Below are 16,794 nucleotides of genomic sequence, written 5' to 3' on the forward strand. Positions count from 1 at the left end.
AGGCTTTGGGGAGTCAGGAGGTGAGTTACTCGCCGCAGAATTCCTAGCCTCTGACTTGCTCTTGTAGCCACAGTATTTATATGGCTACTCCAGTTCAGTTTCTGGTCAATGGCAACTCCTAGGATGTTGACAGTGGGGGCTTCTGCGATCGTAATGCCATTGAATGTCAAGGGGAGATGGTTAGATTCTCTCATGTTGGAGATGGTCATTGCCTGGCACTTGTGTGGCTCGAATATTACTTGCCACTTATCAGCCCAAGCCTGGATGTTGTCCAGGTCTTGCTGCATTTCTACACAGACTGCTTCAGTATCTGAGGAGTCAAGAATGGTGTTGAACATTGTGCAATCGTCTGCGAACATCCCCACTTCTGACCTTATGATTGAAGGAAGGTCGTTGATGAAGCAGCTGAAGATGGTTGGGCCTAGGACACTACCCTGAGGAACTCCTGCAGTAATGTCCTGGAGCTGAGATGATTGATCTGCAACAACCACAACCATCTTCCTTTGCGCTAGGTATGACTCCAACCAATGGAGAGTTTTCCCTCCCGATTCCCATTGACTCCAGTTTTGCTAGGGATCCCTGATGCCATACTCAGTCAAATACTGCATTGATGTCAAAGGCAGTCACTCTCACCTCACCTCTGGAGTTCAGCTCTTTTGTCCATGTTTGAACCAAGGCTGTAATGAGGTCTGAAGCTGAGTGGCCCTGTCGGAACCCAAACTGAGTGTCACTCAGCAGGTTATTGCTAAGCAAATGCCGCTTGATAGAACTGTTGATGACACCTTCCATCACTGTACTGATGATCGAGAGTAGGCTGTTGGGGCAGTAATTGACTGGGTTGGACTTGTCCTGCTTTTTGTGTACAGGACATAGCTGGGAAATTTTCCACATTGCCAGGTAGATGCCAGTGTTGTAGCTGTACTGGAACAGCTTGGCTAGGGTCGCGGAAAGTTCTGGAGCACAGGTCATCTGTACTATTGCCGGAATATTGTCAGGGCCCATAGCCTTTTCAGTATCCAGTGCCTTCAGTCGTTTCTTGATATCACGTGGAGTGAATCGAATTGGCTGAAGTCTGGCATCTGTGATGCTGGGAACTTCAGGAGGAGGCTGAGATGGATCAGCAACTTGGCACTTCTGACTGAAGAGTGTTGCAAATGCTTCAGCCTTATCTTTTGCACTGATAGCTGGGCTCCCCCATCATTGAGGATGGGGATATTTTTCAAGCGACCTCCTCCAGTTAGTTGTTTAATTGTCCACCATCATTCATGGCTGGATGTGGCAGGACTGCAGAGCTTAGATCTGATCCATTGGTTATGGGATCGCTTAGCTCTGTCTATCACATGCTGCTTACGCTGTTTGGCACCCAGGTAGTCCTGTGTTGTAGTTTCACCAAGTTGACACCTCATTTTGAGTAATGTCTGGTGCTGCTTCTGGCCTGCCCTCCTGCACTCTTCATTGAACCAGGGTTGGTCTCCTGGCTTGATGGTAATGGTGGAGTGGAGAATATGCCAGGCCATGAGGTTATAGACTGTGGTGGAGTACAATTGTGCTGCTGCTGATGGCCCACAGCACCTCATGGATGCCTAGTTTTGCATTGCTAGATCGGTTCAAAATCTATCCCATTTCGCACGGTGACAGGGCTATATAACATGATGGAGGGTATCCTCAATGTGAAGGTGGGAATTTGTCTCCACAAGGACTGTACGGTGGTCACTCCTACCAATACTGCCATGGACAGATGCATCTGCAGCAGCCAGATTGATGACGACGAGGTCAAGCATGTTTTTCCCTCTCACCACCAGCCATAGACCCAGTCTAGCAGATATGTCCTTTAGGACTCAACCAGCTTGGTTAGTAGTGGTGCTCCTGAGCCACTCTTGATGATGGATATTGAAGTCCCCCACTCAGAGTACATTCTGCACCCTTGCCACCCTCAGTGCTTCCGCCAAGTGGTGATCAACATGGAGGAGTACTGATTCATCAGCTGAGCGAGGGTGGTAGGTGGTAAACAGCAGGAGGTTTCCTTGCCCATGTTTGATCTGATGCCAAGAGACTTCATGGGGTCCGGAGTCGATGTTGAGGACTCCCAGGGCAACTCCCTCTCCACTGTATACCACTGTGCCGCCACCTCTGCTGGGTCTGTCCTGGCGGTGGGACAGGCCATACCTGGGGATGGTGATGGCAGTGATTGGGAGATTGTCTGTCAGGTATGATTCCATGAGTATGACTGTGTCAGGCTGTTGCTGGACTAGTCTGTGGGAAAGCACTCCCAACTTTGGCACAAGCCCCCAGATGTTAGTAAGGAATTTATGGTGGGACAGTTGATGAGCAGTGGAGGACTTTCAAAGCAATTTTTCAAAGTGCTCAGCAAAAGTATATTCCAGTGAAAAGGAAGGACTGGAAGAAAAGGGGTAATCTGCCATGGGTGTCTAAGGAAATAAGGGAGGCTATCAAATTGAAAGAGAAGGCATACAAAGTGGCCAAAAACAGCATGAAACTAGAAGATTGGGAAAACTTTAAAGGTCAACAGAAAGCCACAAAAAGAGCTAGAAAGAAAAAGTAAGATAGAACATGAGAAAAAACTAGCACAGAATATAAAGACATATAGCAAAAGTTTCTATAAATATATAAAACAAAAAAGAGTGGCTAAAGTAAACGTTGGTCCTTTAGAGGATGAGAAGGGGAATTTAGTTATGGGATATGATGAAATGGCCGAGGCATTGAACAGGTATTTTGTATCGGTCTTCACAGTTTAGGACATTAATAACATGCCAGTAATTGACAAAGAGACGAACGTAGGTGAGGACCTGGAAACAATCATTATTACGGAAGAGGTAGTGTTGGGCAAGCTAATGGAGCTAAGGATTGATAAGTCTCCTGGCCCTGATGGAATGCATCCCAGGGTACTAAAAGAGATGGCGGGAGAAATAGCAGGTGCACTGGCGGTAATTTTCCAAAATTCGCTGGACTCTGGGGTAGTCCCAGCAGATTGGAAAACAGCAGATGTGACGCCACTGTTTAAAAAGGGAAGTAGACAAAAGATGGGGAATTATAGACCGGTTAGCTTAACCTCTGTAGTGGGGAAGATGCTTGAGTCTATTATCAAGGAAGAAATAGCAGGGCATCTCGATAGAAATTGTCCCGTTGGGCAGACGCAGCATGGGTTCATGAAGGGCAGGTCATGCTTGACAAATCTTTTGGAATTCTATGATGACATTACGAGCAAGGTGGACAATGGGGACCCAGTGGATGTGGTGTACCTAGATTTCCAAAAGGCCTTCGACAAGGTACCGCACAAGAGGCTGCTGCATAAGATAAGGATGTATGGCGTTAGGGGTAAAGTATTAGCATGGATAGAGGATTGGTTGACTAACAGGAAGCAGAGAGTGGGGATAAATGAGTGTTATTCTGGTTGGCAATCAGTCACTAGTGGTGTGCCTCAGGGATCGGTGTTGGGACCGCAATTATTTACAATTTATATAGATGATTTGGAGTTGGGGACCACGTGTAGGGTGTCAAAGTTTGCAGATAACACTAAGATGAGTGGCAGAGCAAAGTGTGCAGATGACTGTGAAACTTTGCAGAGGAACATAGATACATTGAGTGAGTGGGCAAAGGTCTGGCAGATGGAATACAATGTTAATAAATGTGAAGTCATTCATTTCGGTAGGAGTAACAGTAAAAAGGATTATTACTTGAATGGTAAAAAGTTGCAGCATGCTGCTATGCAGAGGGACCTGGGTGTCCTTGTGCATGAATCACAGAAGGTTGGTGTGCAGGTACAGCAAGTAATTAGGAAGGCAAATGAAATTTTGTCCTTCATTGCTAAAGGGATTGAGTTTAAAAGCAGAGAGGTTATGTTGCAGCTGTATAAGGTACTGGTGAGGCCGCAGCTGGAGTACTGTGTGCAGTTTTAGATTAGAGATACAGCACTGAAACAGGCCCTTCGGCCCACCGAGTCTGTGCCGAACATCAACCACCCATTTATACTAATCCTACGCTAATCCCATATTCCTACCAAACATCCCCACCTGTCCCTATATTTCCCTACCACCTACCTACACTAGTGACAATTTATAATGGCCAATTTACCTATCAACCTGCAAGTCTTTTGGCTTGTGGGAGGAAACCGGAGCACCCGGAGAAAACCCACGCAGACACAGGGAGAACTTGCAAACTCCACACAGGCAGTACCCGGAATCGAACCCGGGTCCCTGGAGCTGTGAGGCTGCGGTGCTAACCACTGCGCCACTGTGGTCTCCTTACTTGAGAAAGGATGTACTGGCACTGGAGAAGGTGCAGAGGAGGTTCACTAGGTTGATTCCGGAGTTGAGGGGGTTGGTGATTTTATGAGGAGAGACTGAGTAGATTGGGATTATATTCATTGGAATTCAGAAGAATGAGGGGGGATCTTATAGAAACATATAAAATTATGAAGGGAATAGATAAGATACAAGTAGAGAGGATGTTTCCACTGGCAGGTGAAGCTAGGACAAGAGGGCATTGCCTCAAGATTAGAGGGAGCAGATTTAGGACTGAATTAAGAAGGAACTTCTTCACCCAGAGGGTTGTTAATCAATGGAATTCCTTGCCCAGTGAAGTAATTGACGCTTCTTCAGTAAACGTTTTTAAAGTTAAGGTAGATATCTTTTTGAACAATAAAGGAATTAAGGGATACGGTGAGAGCGCGGGTAAGTGGATCTGAGTCCACGAAAAGATCAGCCATGATCTTATTGAATGGCGGAGCAGGCTCGAGGGGCCGGACGGCCTACTCCTGCTCCTAGTTCTTAGGATCTTATGATCAATGGGGCTGGGTTTGCCATTTTCGTTTCCAGTGCCTAGGTCGATGCTGGGTGGTCAGTTTCATTCTGTTTTATTGACTAGCGGTTAGATACAACTGAGTGGCTTGCTCGGCCATTTCAGAGGGCATTTAAGAATGATATGTAGGCCAGACCAGGTAAGGACAGCAGATTTCCTTCCCTAAAAGAAATTTCTTTCACTGCAACTACGGAGGTGGAGGGGCGACATGATAGAGGTTTACAAAGTTACGAGTGGCATGGACAGAGTGGATAGTCAGAAGCTTTTTCCCAGGGTGAAAGAGTCAGTTACTAGGGGTCATAGGTTTAAGGTGCGAGGGGCAAAGTTTAGAGGGGATGTACGAGGCAAGTTTTTTACACATAGGGTGGTGAGTGCCTGGAACTTGCTGTCGGGGGAGGTGATGGAAGCAGGTATGATAGCGATGTTTAAGAGGCATCTTGACAAATACATGAATAGGATGGGAATTGAGGGATACGGACCCCGGAAGTGCAGAAGGTTTTAGTTTAGACAGGCAACAAGATCGGCACAGACTTGGAGGGCCGAATGGCCTGTTCCTGTGCTGTACTGTTCTATGTTCTTTATTAGTGAACCAGATGGGTTTTTACAACAATCGGCAATGGTTTCATGGCCATCATTAGACTCGCTTTTTTTTTAAATTCCAGATTTATTAATTGAATTCAAATTACACCTTCTGCTATGGTGGGATTCGAACCCATGTCCCCAGAGAATTACCGTGGGTCTCTGGGTTACTAGTCCAGTGACAATACCACTACACGCTGCCTCCCCTTAAGTATGTTGTGAAGAGGACATAAGGAGGTTGCAGACCGATATAGATAGGTTAAGTGAGTGGTCAAAAATCTGGCTGATGGAGTATAATGCGGGAAAGCGTGAAGTTTTCACTTTGGCAGGAAGAATAAAAAAGAGTATTACTTAAATGGAGAACGAATGCAGAACTCAGAGGTGTAGAGGGATCTAGGTGTTCTACTGTATGAGTCACAAAAAGTTTGTATGCAGGTACAGCAAGTAATATAGAAGGCTATCCTTTATTACAAGAGGAATTGAAAATAAAAGTAAGGATGTGTTGCTTCAGTTATACAAGGCATTGGTGAGACCACATCTTGAATACTGTGTGCAGTTTTGGTCTCCTTATTTAAGGAAGGAAGTGAATGCATTGGAAGGATGTGAATGTGTTGGAGGCGATTCAGGGCAGGTTTACTGGATTGATACCTGGAATGAGCGGGTTGTCTTATTAGGAAAGGTTGGACAGACTGGGCTTGTTTTCATTGGAGTTTAGAAGAGTGAGGGGACACTTGATTATAGTTTATAAGATCCTCAACAGTCTTGACAAGGTGGATGTGGAAAGGATGTTTCCTCTTGCGGGTGAGTCCAGAACTAGGAGGCACTGTTTTAAAATTAAGGGTTGCCCTTTTAGGACAGAGATGAGGAGAAGTTTTTTCTCTCAGAGGGTTGTCCGACTTTGGAACTCAGAAGGTGGTGGAGGCGGGGGTCGATAGATTTTTGTTAGGCAAGGTGGATGGGAGTTTGGAATTCAAGACACAAACAGATCAGCCATGATCTTACTGAATGGCAGAGCAAGCTAGAGGGGCCGAATGGCCTACTTCTGCTCCTAATTCATATGTTTGTATGTAGGATTATCTAGGAATGATGATATTCTCAGCTTTAAAGATTTGTGTAGCAGCAGAAAGGAATATACAAAAAGACAAATAGGATTTGGGGTTTTACACATGCAGGCATTAATTATAAAAGCCGTGAAAGTGATGTTAATTTTTTGAGATGCCAGTTAGGCCACAGTAGGGAGTATTCCATACAGTTATAGGCACTCCTTTATAGGTGGGATAGTGGAGCCATCCAATGGATACAGTGAAGAATCACGAGAGGGATATCAGGAATAAAAGGTTATAGCTTTGAACAAAGACTTGAAAATTTTGCATTTTCTCACAAGACACTCAATAAAAGTTTTCAAAAGTTCATAGAGCATTTGAGAGTGTACAGACAATAACATTGTTCCTCCTGGTTTGTGAATCAGCAATAAGAGGGCATAGATTGAGGATTCTTACTCGAAGATTAAGGAAGGCAGTTTAGAGGATTATTGGAACAGTTGCTTTAGCAACTATTAAAGCAGAAACAAAATTATGCAAAGTAGATTTCAATAAGTATTAAAAAGAAATATACAAGTATATAGGATGAGGAAAGAAAATAGGATTAGAGTAGATAATTCCAGTTCAAGAGTTAGCACCAGCACAAGTTAGAATTAGAATTAGAATATTACAGCGCAGTACAGGCCCTTCGGCCCTCGATGTTGCGCCGATCATCTGACCTACACTATTCCATTTACATCCATATGTCTATCCAATGACCACTTAAATGCCCTTAAAGTTGGCGAGTCTACTACTGTTGCAGGCAGGGCGTTCCACGCCCCTACTACTCTCTGCGTAAAGAAACTACCTCTGACATCTGTCCTATATCTTTCACCCCTCAACTTAAAGCTATGTCCCCTCGTGTTTGCCATCCTCATCCGAGGAAAAAGACTCTCACTATCCACCCTATCTAACCCTCTGATTATCTTGTATGTCTCTATTAAGTCACCTCTCCTCCTCCTTCTCTCTAACGAAAACAACCCCAAGTCCCTCAGCCTTTCCTCGTAAGACCTTCCTTCCATACCAGGCAACATCCTAGTAAATCTCCTCTGCACCCTTTCCAAAGCTTCCACATCCTTCCTATAATGCGGTGACCAGAACTGCACGCAATACTCCAGGTGCAGCCTCACCAGAGTTTTGTACAGCTGCATCATGACCTCGTGGCTCCGAAACTCGATCCCCCTACTAATAAAGGCTAACAAACCATATGCCTTCTTAACAGCCCTATTAACCTGGGTAGCAACTTTCAGGGATTTATGTACCTGGATACCAAGATCTCTCTGCTCATCTACACTACCAAGAATCTTCCCATTAGCCCAGTACTCTGCATTGCTGTTACTCCTTCCAAAGTGAATCACCTCACACTTCTCCGCATTAAACTCCATTTGCCATCTCTCAGCCCAGCTCTGCAGCCTATCTATGTCCCTCTGTACCCTACAACACCCTTCGACACTATCCACAACTCCACCGACCTTCGTGTCATCCGCAAATTTACTAACCCACCCTTCTACACCCTCATCCAGGTCATTTATAAAAATGACAAACAGCAGTGGCCCCAAAACAGAACCTTGCGGTACACCACTAGTAACTAAACTCCAGGATGAACATTTGCCATCAACCACCACCCTCTGTCTTCTTTCAGCTAGCCAATTTCTGATCCAAAGCTCTAAATCACCTTCAACCCCATACTTCCGTATTTTCTGCAATAGCCTACCGTGGGGAACCTTATCAAACGCCTTACTGAAATCCATATACACCACATCCACGGCTTTACCCTCATCCACCTGTTTGGTCACCTTCTCGAAAAACTCAATAAGGTTTGTTAGGCACGACCTACCTTTCACAAAACCGTGCTGACTATCGCAAATGAACTTATTCTTTTCAAGATGATTATAAATCCTGTCTCTTATAACCTTTTCCAACATTTTACCCACAACCGAAGTAAGTTGTCACGGCTCAATTGGTTTTTTCTGCGCTATAAATTTATATGATTCTATGATCTCTTACCAGTACTGCTTCAGTCTCTGGTACGTTCCGTAGCAGCAGCATTTTGTTACCGTCAACAGGATGCCCAGTTGTGTAGTTTTCATGTCCATTTTCCACTGATTTACTAATTCGGGGTTCCAAATTCTCCATTGGATCTGTCCCAGGAGAAAGTAATTTGTAAACCTTTGCCCGAAACCATATCTTGAATTCATCCTGAAATAAAGAAGATGTTTTTCAAAAACTCTGACCTAAAAACTGAAGCTTTGACACACATTAACTTTAGTGGCCATGTCAGACTAGATTTTACTGAAAAAATAACAGCGTCTAAACAATGCACGCTGCTATCAATGCACAAATGGACCAGTAGTTGGAGAGAAAGAGATAGCCTATGAACTGCAAACCTCCAATGAATTTCTGGCTTTGCAACGTTCCACTGTTAGCTGTGCAAAAGCCTCTGATTTTCATGAAGTTGCTGCAATTGCACATTAATTGCCCACTGAACTCACCAGAAAACATACCCTTTTAACATTATTATTGTTAATGACTTGCAATTAATCTCTCTTGCCCAGCCCAGAAAGGAATTACAAGTGTGGAGCCTCATTCCATTAGGTTGTGAACTGTTTTAGATTTTAAAAACATCAAGTTTTAAAAATTAATATTTTTCCTTACTTTTTTTTATCCTCTCTCTAATCCAATTTTTCTTTATTTCTCTTTGTATCAGAGTTTACATTGAATGCACCGTCCTTCTCAGCATTTATTCTGTTTATTTCTCAATCCTTTATTCTCATTGGTTAAGGAGATACAGTGTCTATCCCATTCTCCACCAGGGTTCCAGATGCCATGTAGCCTTTGCTGCACTGTTACAAGCTCGCACTTCCAGCAACTTTGTGGGCAAAAATTTTAAAACCTAAATATACACAAACAAGTCTAACTAACTATGCTGCTACATGTTTTCCTGGCTGCAAAGCTTTGGAATGTCCTGAGGTCTTGAAAGGTGCTTTATAAATATAAATAATGTGCATGTAGAGTTTTGGTCTCCTTATTTGAGGAAGGATGTAAATGCATTGTAAGCAGTTCAGAGAAGCTTTACTAGACTAATACCTGAAATGGGCGGGTCGTCTTATGAGGAAAGGTTGGACAGACTAGGCTTGTATCCACTGGAGTTTAGAAGGATAAGAGGTGACTTGATTGAAACCTATAAGATCCCGAGGGGTCTTGACAGGGTGGATGTGGAATGGATGTTTCCTCTTGTGGAAAATCTAGAACTAGGGGTCACTGTTTAAAAATAAGGGGTCGCCTATTTAGGACAGAGATGAGGAAAACATTTTGCTCTGAGCGTTGTGAGTCTTTGGAGCTCTCTTCCTCAAAATGGTGGTGGAAGAAGAGTCTTTGAATATTTTTTTAAGGCAGATGGAGATAGATTCTTGATAAGCAAGTGGGTGAAAGGTTATCGGGGGTAGGTGGGAATGTGGAGTTAAGGTTACAATCAGATCATCCATGATCTTGTTGAATGATGAAGCAGCCTACTCCTGCTCCTAATTCGTATATATGTTCGTATGTAAGTTTATTCTTCATTGTTTATTCATCATAGCATGAAGTTTGAACATATGTTGAATTTCCTCCTTCTCAATTTAATGAATTAAAAGTTTAATATGTAAAAGGAGAGAATCTCTAACCTCGAGATTCAATATTACAAATCCACAATTCAGCACCACAGCAATTTCACACAGTAAAATGTGCATCATAACTCCAATACGCAGTTCCCATTAGCTAATTACAGAACGGCACTGCCAGGAATTTAGAGATGGGCAATTTCCTACCCACCCAGCCAAGTCGTGCCTAACTGGGCAATAAATGGAGGATGAAAGGGACAAAAAAAGCCAGTGAAATTCTTCCTATCCAACATTCAGAAACAGCTATGTCCTTGACATCACTTTTGTCTCCGGATTTCCCTGTTGCAATGCATAACCAAAATATCAAAATTATAGATTCAACATCCAGTATTACAGCTTCCCCTCAAGTATTACATATAAGCCACATTCTTAGAAGAACACAACTTTTTGTTGGCTCCCAAAACTGAGACCATTAGGAATTACAATTTAAAAAATCTCTGCTGGTGTCAGCACTGGTCTCATTGACTTAGAATTATTTATTTTTCCTACTTGAAGGTAGTTGTGCACCTTAGTAGCAATGATGGTAATTCTGGGTTTTTACATGGTAGAACTGGGAGATGGTTCTGGAGTTTAACAGTACTGCATTGGGATTATATTTGGCAAAATGGGCATTTCGGCCCATTGGTCTGGTACCACCGTTCAAAGGGAATCCGGAGTTTGGCAAAACTGGATGGTGAATCCAGAGTATGGAATGTGTGGGTTGGCTTGCTTATGCATTCCTGCTGTCAGAAGTGGATGGGTGGAGGGGGAAACCACGGGTTTGGCATCACCAAATGAGAAGGGATTCCATCTCTGGTAACACTGACCTTTGGTAACATTTAACTGCATCTCTGCAAACAATAAATTTGGTGCTTTGTGACTAGCTCCTGGATGCGTATATCTATCTCTGCACGTCTCTCTCCGGTATGAAAATTAAAATATTGTAGTAACAAAATTCAACTCCTTTGCTTTTAAATTTGAAGAATCCAATTTATTTTTATATATATATATAATATATAATTGAAATATTAACTCAAATTAGGATGAGGAAAGGCACTCTCTGCTTCATACACTCTGAAATGTACAGAACACAAGTATAATCACTACAGTTTAGTTTTTTTTCTATATCTTACACACACAATATTTATGTTTAAAAAATACATTATAAACGTTTCTTGAATAAAGCATTTGAAGTTTGCCCATTTGCCCTTCAAATAATTGAGAAAAATAACAGGACAGGAAACTGCAAGAAGCCAAAGAAAAATATTTGAGAAGTTCAGCTCTCTAAATGCATCCTGGGAAATTGCATGCACTACAAATGCTCAGACTGTATGAATGCATTCAGATAATACAGTCACAGCTCTGGGGAAAAAATATTAAGTGCAGGCCAGACATTTGGGTGAACCTGAAGACGAAGACAATCCTTTCATGAAAGCATTAAAAGGCACAAAATACAATTCAATGGAAAAATGTAATCATAAATTGTAAAATATATAATTTTTACATGTTTTATTTTGTTTAAAATCATATTTTAGAAAGCAGAAATTCCAGATGGAGAAAAATTGCGACAATTACCTTTTGTTTCGGCGGACCAGGGGACTGCTGGGTAAGTAAACCTATATATTTGGGAAGTTTAAAATAACTTACCTTTTGTTGCAGCAGCTTTTTCTCAAGCAGCGATAGTGCGAGCGAGGTATCAGCTGGGAAGGTGAGTTTCAGCTGAAAGTAAATTAACTTTTGTTTCGGCGGACCAGGGGACTGCTGGGTAAGTAAATCGATATATTTGGGCAGTGGCTAAACCCGAAACACTACAAGTGTAGTGTCTCCCACCCATCCTCCTCTTCTAACCAAAAAAAAAGGACTCTTGTGTGGAGGGTTTGGTAAGGTAAGGTTTTCCTTTAAATCTCTGTTGTCCATTTAGTGCGAAGGGGATGGAAGCTAGGGCAGTTGCATGCTCCTCTTGCAGGATGTGGGAGGTGAGGGTCACCACTTGTGTCCCTGCTGACTTCACCTGTGAGAAATGCACCCAACTCCAGCTCCTCGCAGACCGCGTTAGGGAACTGGAGCTGGAGCTGGATGAACTTCAGATCATTCAGGAGGCTGAGGGGGTGATAGAGAGCAGTTATAGGGAAGTAGTGACACCTAAGTTACAGGATAAAGGTAGCTGGGTGACCGTCAGGGGAGGGAAAGGGAATAGGCGCACAGTGCAGGGATCCCCTGTGGCCGTTCCCCTCAATAATACGTATACCGTTTTGGATACGGTTGGGGGGGGGACGTACCAAAGGAAAGCCACAGTGGCCAGGTCTCTGGCACTGAGCCTGGCTCAGTGGCTCAGAAGGGAAGGGGGGAGAATAGGAAAGCGATAGTGATAGGAGATTCAATGGTTAGAGGAACAGACAGAAGATTCTGTGGTCACGAACGAGACTCCCGGATGGTATGTTACCTCCCGGGTGCCAGGGTCAGGGATGTCTGGGATCGAGTCTATAGGATTCTTAAGGGGGAGGGGGAGCAGCCAGAGGTTGTGGTACATATCGGTACCAATGACATAGCTAGGAAAAGGGATGAGGGCCTGAAAAGCGAATATAGGGAGTTAGGTTGGAAGCTGAAAGGCAGGACGAACAGAGTAGTAATCTCAGGATTGTTACCGGTGCCACGTGCTAGTGAGGCTAGGAACAGGGAGCGATTGCAGCTGAACACGTGGCTACAGAACTGGTGTAGGAGGGAGGGATTCAGATATGTGGATCATTGGGATACCTTCTGGGGAAGGTGGGACCTGTACAAGAAGGACGGGTTGCATCTGAACTGGAGGGGCACCAATATCTTGGGCGGGAGGTTTGCTAGAACACTTCGGGAGGGTTCAAACTAGTTTGGCAGGGGGATGGCAACCGGAGCCATGAATCAGTGGATGGGGTAGCTGTTGAACAGGCAGATACAGAGTGCAGAGAGTCTGTGAGGAAGGTTAGACAGTTGACAGGGCAAAGTTGCAGCCAGTATGATGGGTTGAAGTGTGTCTATTTTAACGCAAGAAGTGTCAGGAATAAGGGTGATGAACTTAGAGCATGGATCAGTACTTGGAGCTATGATGTTGTGGCCATTACGGAGACGTGGATATCACAAGGGCAGGAATGGATGTTGGATGTTCCAGGGTTTAGATGTTTCAAAAGGAATTGGGAGGGAGGTAAAAGAGGTGGGGGAGTGGCATTGCTAATCAGGGATAGTATCGCAGCTGCAGAAAGGGAGGTCGTCGAGGAGGGTTGTCTACTGAGTCATTATGGGTGGAAGTCAGAAACTGGAAAGGAGCAGTCACTTTGTTGGGAGTTTTCTATAGACCCCCCAATAGCAGCAGAGACATGGAGGAACGGATTGGGAGGCAGATTTTGGAAAGGTGCAGAAGTAACAGGGTTGTTGTCATGGGTGACTTCAACTTCCCTACTATTGATTGGAACCTCCTTAGTGCAAATAGTTTGGATGGAGCAGTTTATGTCAGGTGTGTCCAGGAAGGTTTCCTGACTCAATATGTAGATAGGCCGACTAGAGGCGAGACTATGTTGGACTTGGTGCCTGGCAACAAACCAGGCCAGGTGGCAGATCTCTCGGTGGGAGAGCATTTCGGTGATAGTGATCACAATTCCCTGACCTTTACTATAGTCATGGAGAGGGACAGGAGCAGACGGGATGGGAAAATATTTAATTGGGGGAGGGGGAATTACAATGCTATTAGGCAGGAACTGGGGAGCTTAAATTGGGAACAGATGTTCTCAGGGAAATGCACGACAGAAATGTGGAGGTTGTTTAGGGAGCACTTGCTGCGACTGCTGGATAGGTTTGTCCCGATGAGGCAGGGAAGGGATGGTAGGGTGAAGGAACCTTGGATGACAAGAGATGTGGAACAGCTAGTCAAGAGGAAGAAGGAAGCTTACTTAAGGTTGAGGGCGCAAGGATCAGACAGGGCTCTAGAGGGTCACAAGGTAGCTCAGGAAGGAACTAGAGAATGGACTTAGGAGAGCTAAAAAGTCTTGGCGGGTAGGATTAAGAAAAATCCCAAGGTGTTCTACACTTATGTGAGGAACAAGAGGATAGCCAGAGTGAGGGTCGATCAGGGATAGTAGAGGGAACTTGTGCCTGGAGTCGGAGGAGGTAGGGGAAGTCCTAAATGAATACTTTGCTTCAGTATTCACTCGTGAGAGGAACCTGGTCGTTTGTGAGGACAGCGTGGAACAGGCTGATATGCTTGAACAGGTTGAGGTTAAGAGGGAGGATGTGCTGGAAATTTTGAATGATATGAGGACAGATAAGTCCCCGGGGCCAGATGGGACATACCCAAGGATATTACGGGAAGCGAGGGAAGAGATTGCTGCGCTTTGGCGATGATCTTTGCGTCTTCACTGGCCACTGGAGTAGTACCAGATGATTGGAGGATGGCAAATGTTGTTCCCTTGTTCAAGAAAGGGAATAGGGATAACCCTGGGAATTATAGACCAGTCAGTCTTACGTCGGTAGTGGGCAAATTATTGGAGAGGATTCTGACAGACAGGATTTATGATTACTTGGAAAAGCATGGTTTGATTAGAGACAGTCAGCATGGCTTTGTGAGGGGCAGGTCATGCCTCACAAGCCTATTGAATTCTTCGAAGATGTGACAAAACACATTGATGAAGGAAGAGCAGTGGATGTGGTGTATATGGATTTTAGCAAGGCGTTTGATAAGGTTTCCCATGGTAGGCTCATTCAGAAAGTAAGGAGGCATGGGATACAGGAAAAGTTGGCTGTCTGGATACAAAATTGGCTGGCCCATAGAAGACAGAGGGTGGTAGCAGATGGAAAGTATTCAGCATGGAGCTCGGTGACCTGTGGTGTTCCACAAGGATCTGTTCTGGGACCTCTGCTCTTTGTGATTTTTATAAATGACTTGGATGAGGAAGTGGAAGGCTGGGTTAGCAAGTTTGCCGATGACACGAAGGTTGCTGGAGTTGTGGATGGTGTGGAAGGCTGTTGTAGGTTGCAACGGGACATTGATAGGATGCAGAGCTGGGCTGAGAAGTGGCAGATGGAGTTCAACCTGGAAAAGTGTGAAGTGATTCACTTTGGAAGGTCAAATTTGAATGCGGAATACAGGCTTAAAGACAGGATTCTTGGTAGTGTGGAGGAACAGAGGGATCTTGGGGTCCATGTCCATAGATCGCTCAAAGTTGCCACCCAGGGTTGATAGGGTTGTTAAGAAAGCATATGGTGTGTTGGCTTTCATTAACAGGGGGATTGAGTTTAAGAGCCGCGAGGTTATGCTGCAGCTCTATAAGGCCCTGGTTCGACCACACTTGGAATATTGTGTTCAGTTCTGGTCGCCTCATTATAGGAAGGATGTGGAAGCTTTAGAGAGGGTGGGGGAGCTAGGGCTTTTCTCATTGGAGCGAAGAAGGATGAGAGGTGACTTGATAGAGGGGTACAAGATGATGAGAAGCATAGATAGAGTGGATAGTCAGAGACTTTTTCCCAGGGTGGAAAGGTCTATCACCAGGGGGCATAATTTTAAGGTGATTGGAGGAAGGTTTCAGGGAGATGTCAGAGGTAGCTTCTTTACACAGGAAGTGGTGGGTGCGTGGAATGCGCTGCCAGCGGTGGTAGTCGAAGCAGATACATTAGGGGCATTTAAGCGACTCTTGGATAGGTACATGGATGATAGTAGAATGAAGAGTAGGTAGTTACTTAGATCTTAGAGTAGGTTAAAGGTTCGGCACAACATTGTGGGCCGAAGGGCCTTTACTGTGCTGTACTGTTCTATGTTCTAATTTGATTTTCATAAAACATTTTGGTTAATTCTGGGGAAAATGCCACCAATGCGCTGTGATTATGAGGCCACTGGTGTCACTTCACACTGAAATTCCATTAGAAATGTTAATATATTGTTTTACAATATAAAGTTGTGACACAGGAAGTAAGACTTTACGGACAGGAAGTATGTATGATAGGTACAATTATACTAGTAACTTTCACCCAGTTTTGCCCATATACAGTTGATGAACACAATTGTTTTAAATATACAAGATGAAGACTTCAGAAATTTGCTCAACAGTTACCTTGTGCCTTGAGGCTGCAACTGCATTATGATGACTGACACAGCAAAATTGCATGAGAAATGTTGGTGCAGTAATTTACAATGGTAAAAGCATAACCAAAATTCACATAATAGCTTGCATTGACAAGTATTGCACATTTAATGCAACACTTTTGAAGCACAGGGGCAAGAGGAACAAACCTTCAATTACATAAAGCACAAATATTGTGGAGATAAATTTTATACATTTATATTTTGGTAATAATTTTTTACTCTCTGCAATAAAATTACACTTTTTACACCCAATCTTAATTTCAAGAACTGAAGTTCTATTCTCTACATGTAGAGCACAGATCCCTCAACATTTTCCGATAACGTACCTTACAATTATTCATATGAGCCATTCTTGAAGGTGCCTAGTGAGAATGCCAAATTTATGCTGAAGTGAGACTGCTTTTGTATTATAGATTTGTAGTAATTTCATGTAGCGTGCTTTATACCCATCAGAAAAAGAGCAGACTTTTGCGTCAGTGTAAGTCTTGAGCCAAAAAGAGCAGAGTTAGAACCAATTAAGCAACTCATTTAATTTCACATAAGTGTTTTCATTGGTATTTTGCTTTTAAAAATG

At 43.8% G+C, this 16,794-nt stretch overlaps 1 protein-coding gene across 5 annotated transcripts in view; it reads right to left on the reverse strand.

Moving 5' to 3' along the window:
* LOC137375309 (polyamine-transporting ATPase 13A3-like) overlaps window positions 1–16,794 on the reverse strand; it is a 251,151-nt gene that overhangs the window by 125,619 nt on the left and 108,738 nt on the right. For all 5 annotated transcript variants that reach the window (XM_068042279.1, XM_068042277.1, XM_068042275.1 and 2 more), the window contains exon 4: window positions 8,484–8,675. In XM_068042279.1, the coding sequence (XP_067898380.1) occupies window positions 8,484–8,675 (192 nt within the window). The remainder of the gene's footprint in view (window positions 1–8,483; window positions 8,676–16,794) is intronic.

Source organism: Heterodontus francisci, chromosome 11, assembly GCF_036365525.1.
Source record: "Heterodontus francisci isolate sHetFra1 chromosome 11, sHetFra1.hap1, whole genome shotgun sequence".
Classification (NCBI taxonomy): Eukaryota; Metazoa; Chordata; class Chondrichthyes; order Heterodontiformes; family Heterodontidae; genus Heterodontus; species Heterodontus francisci.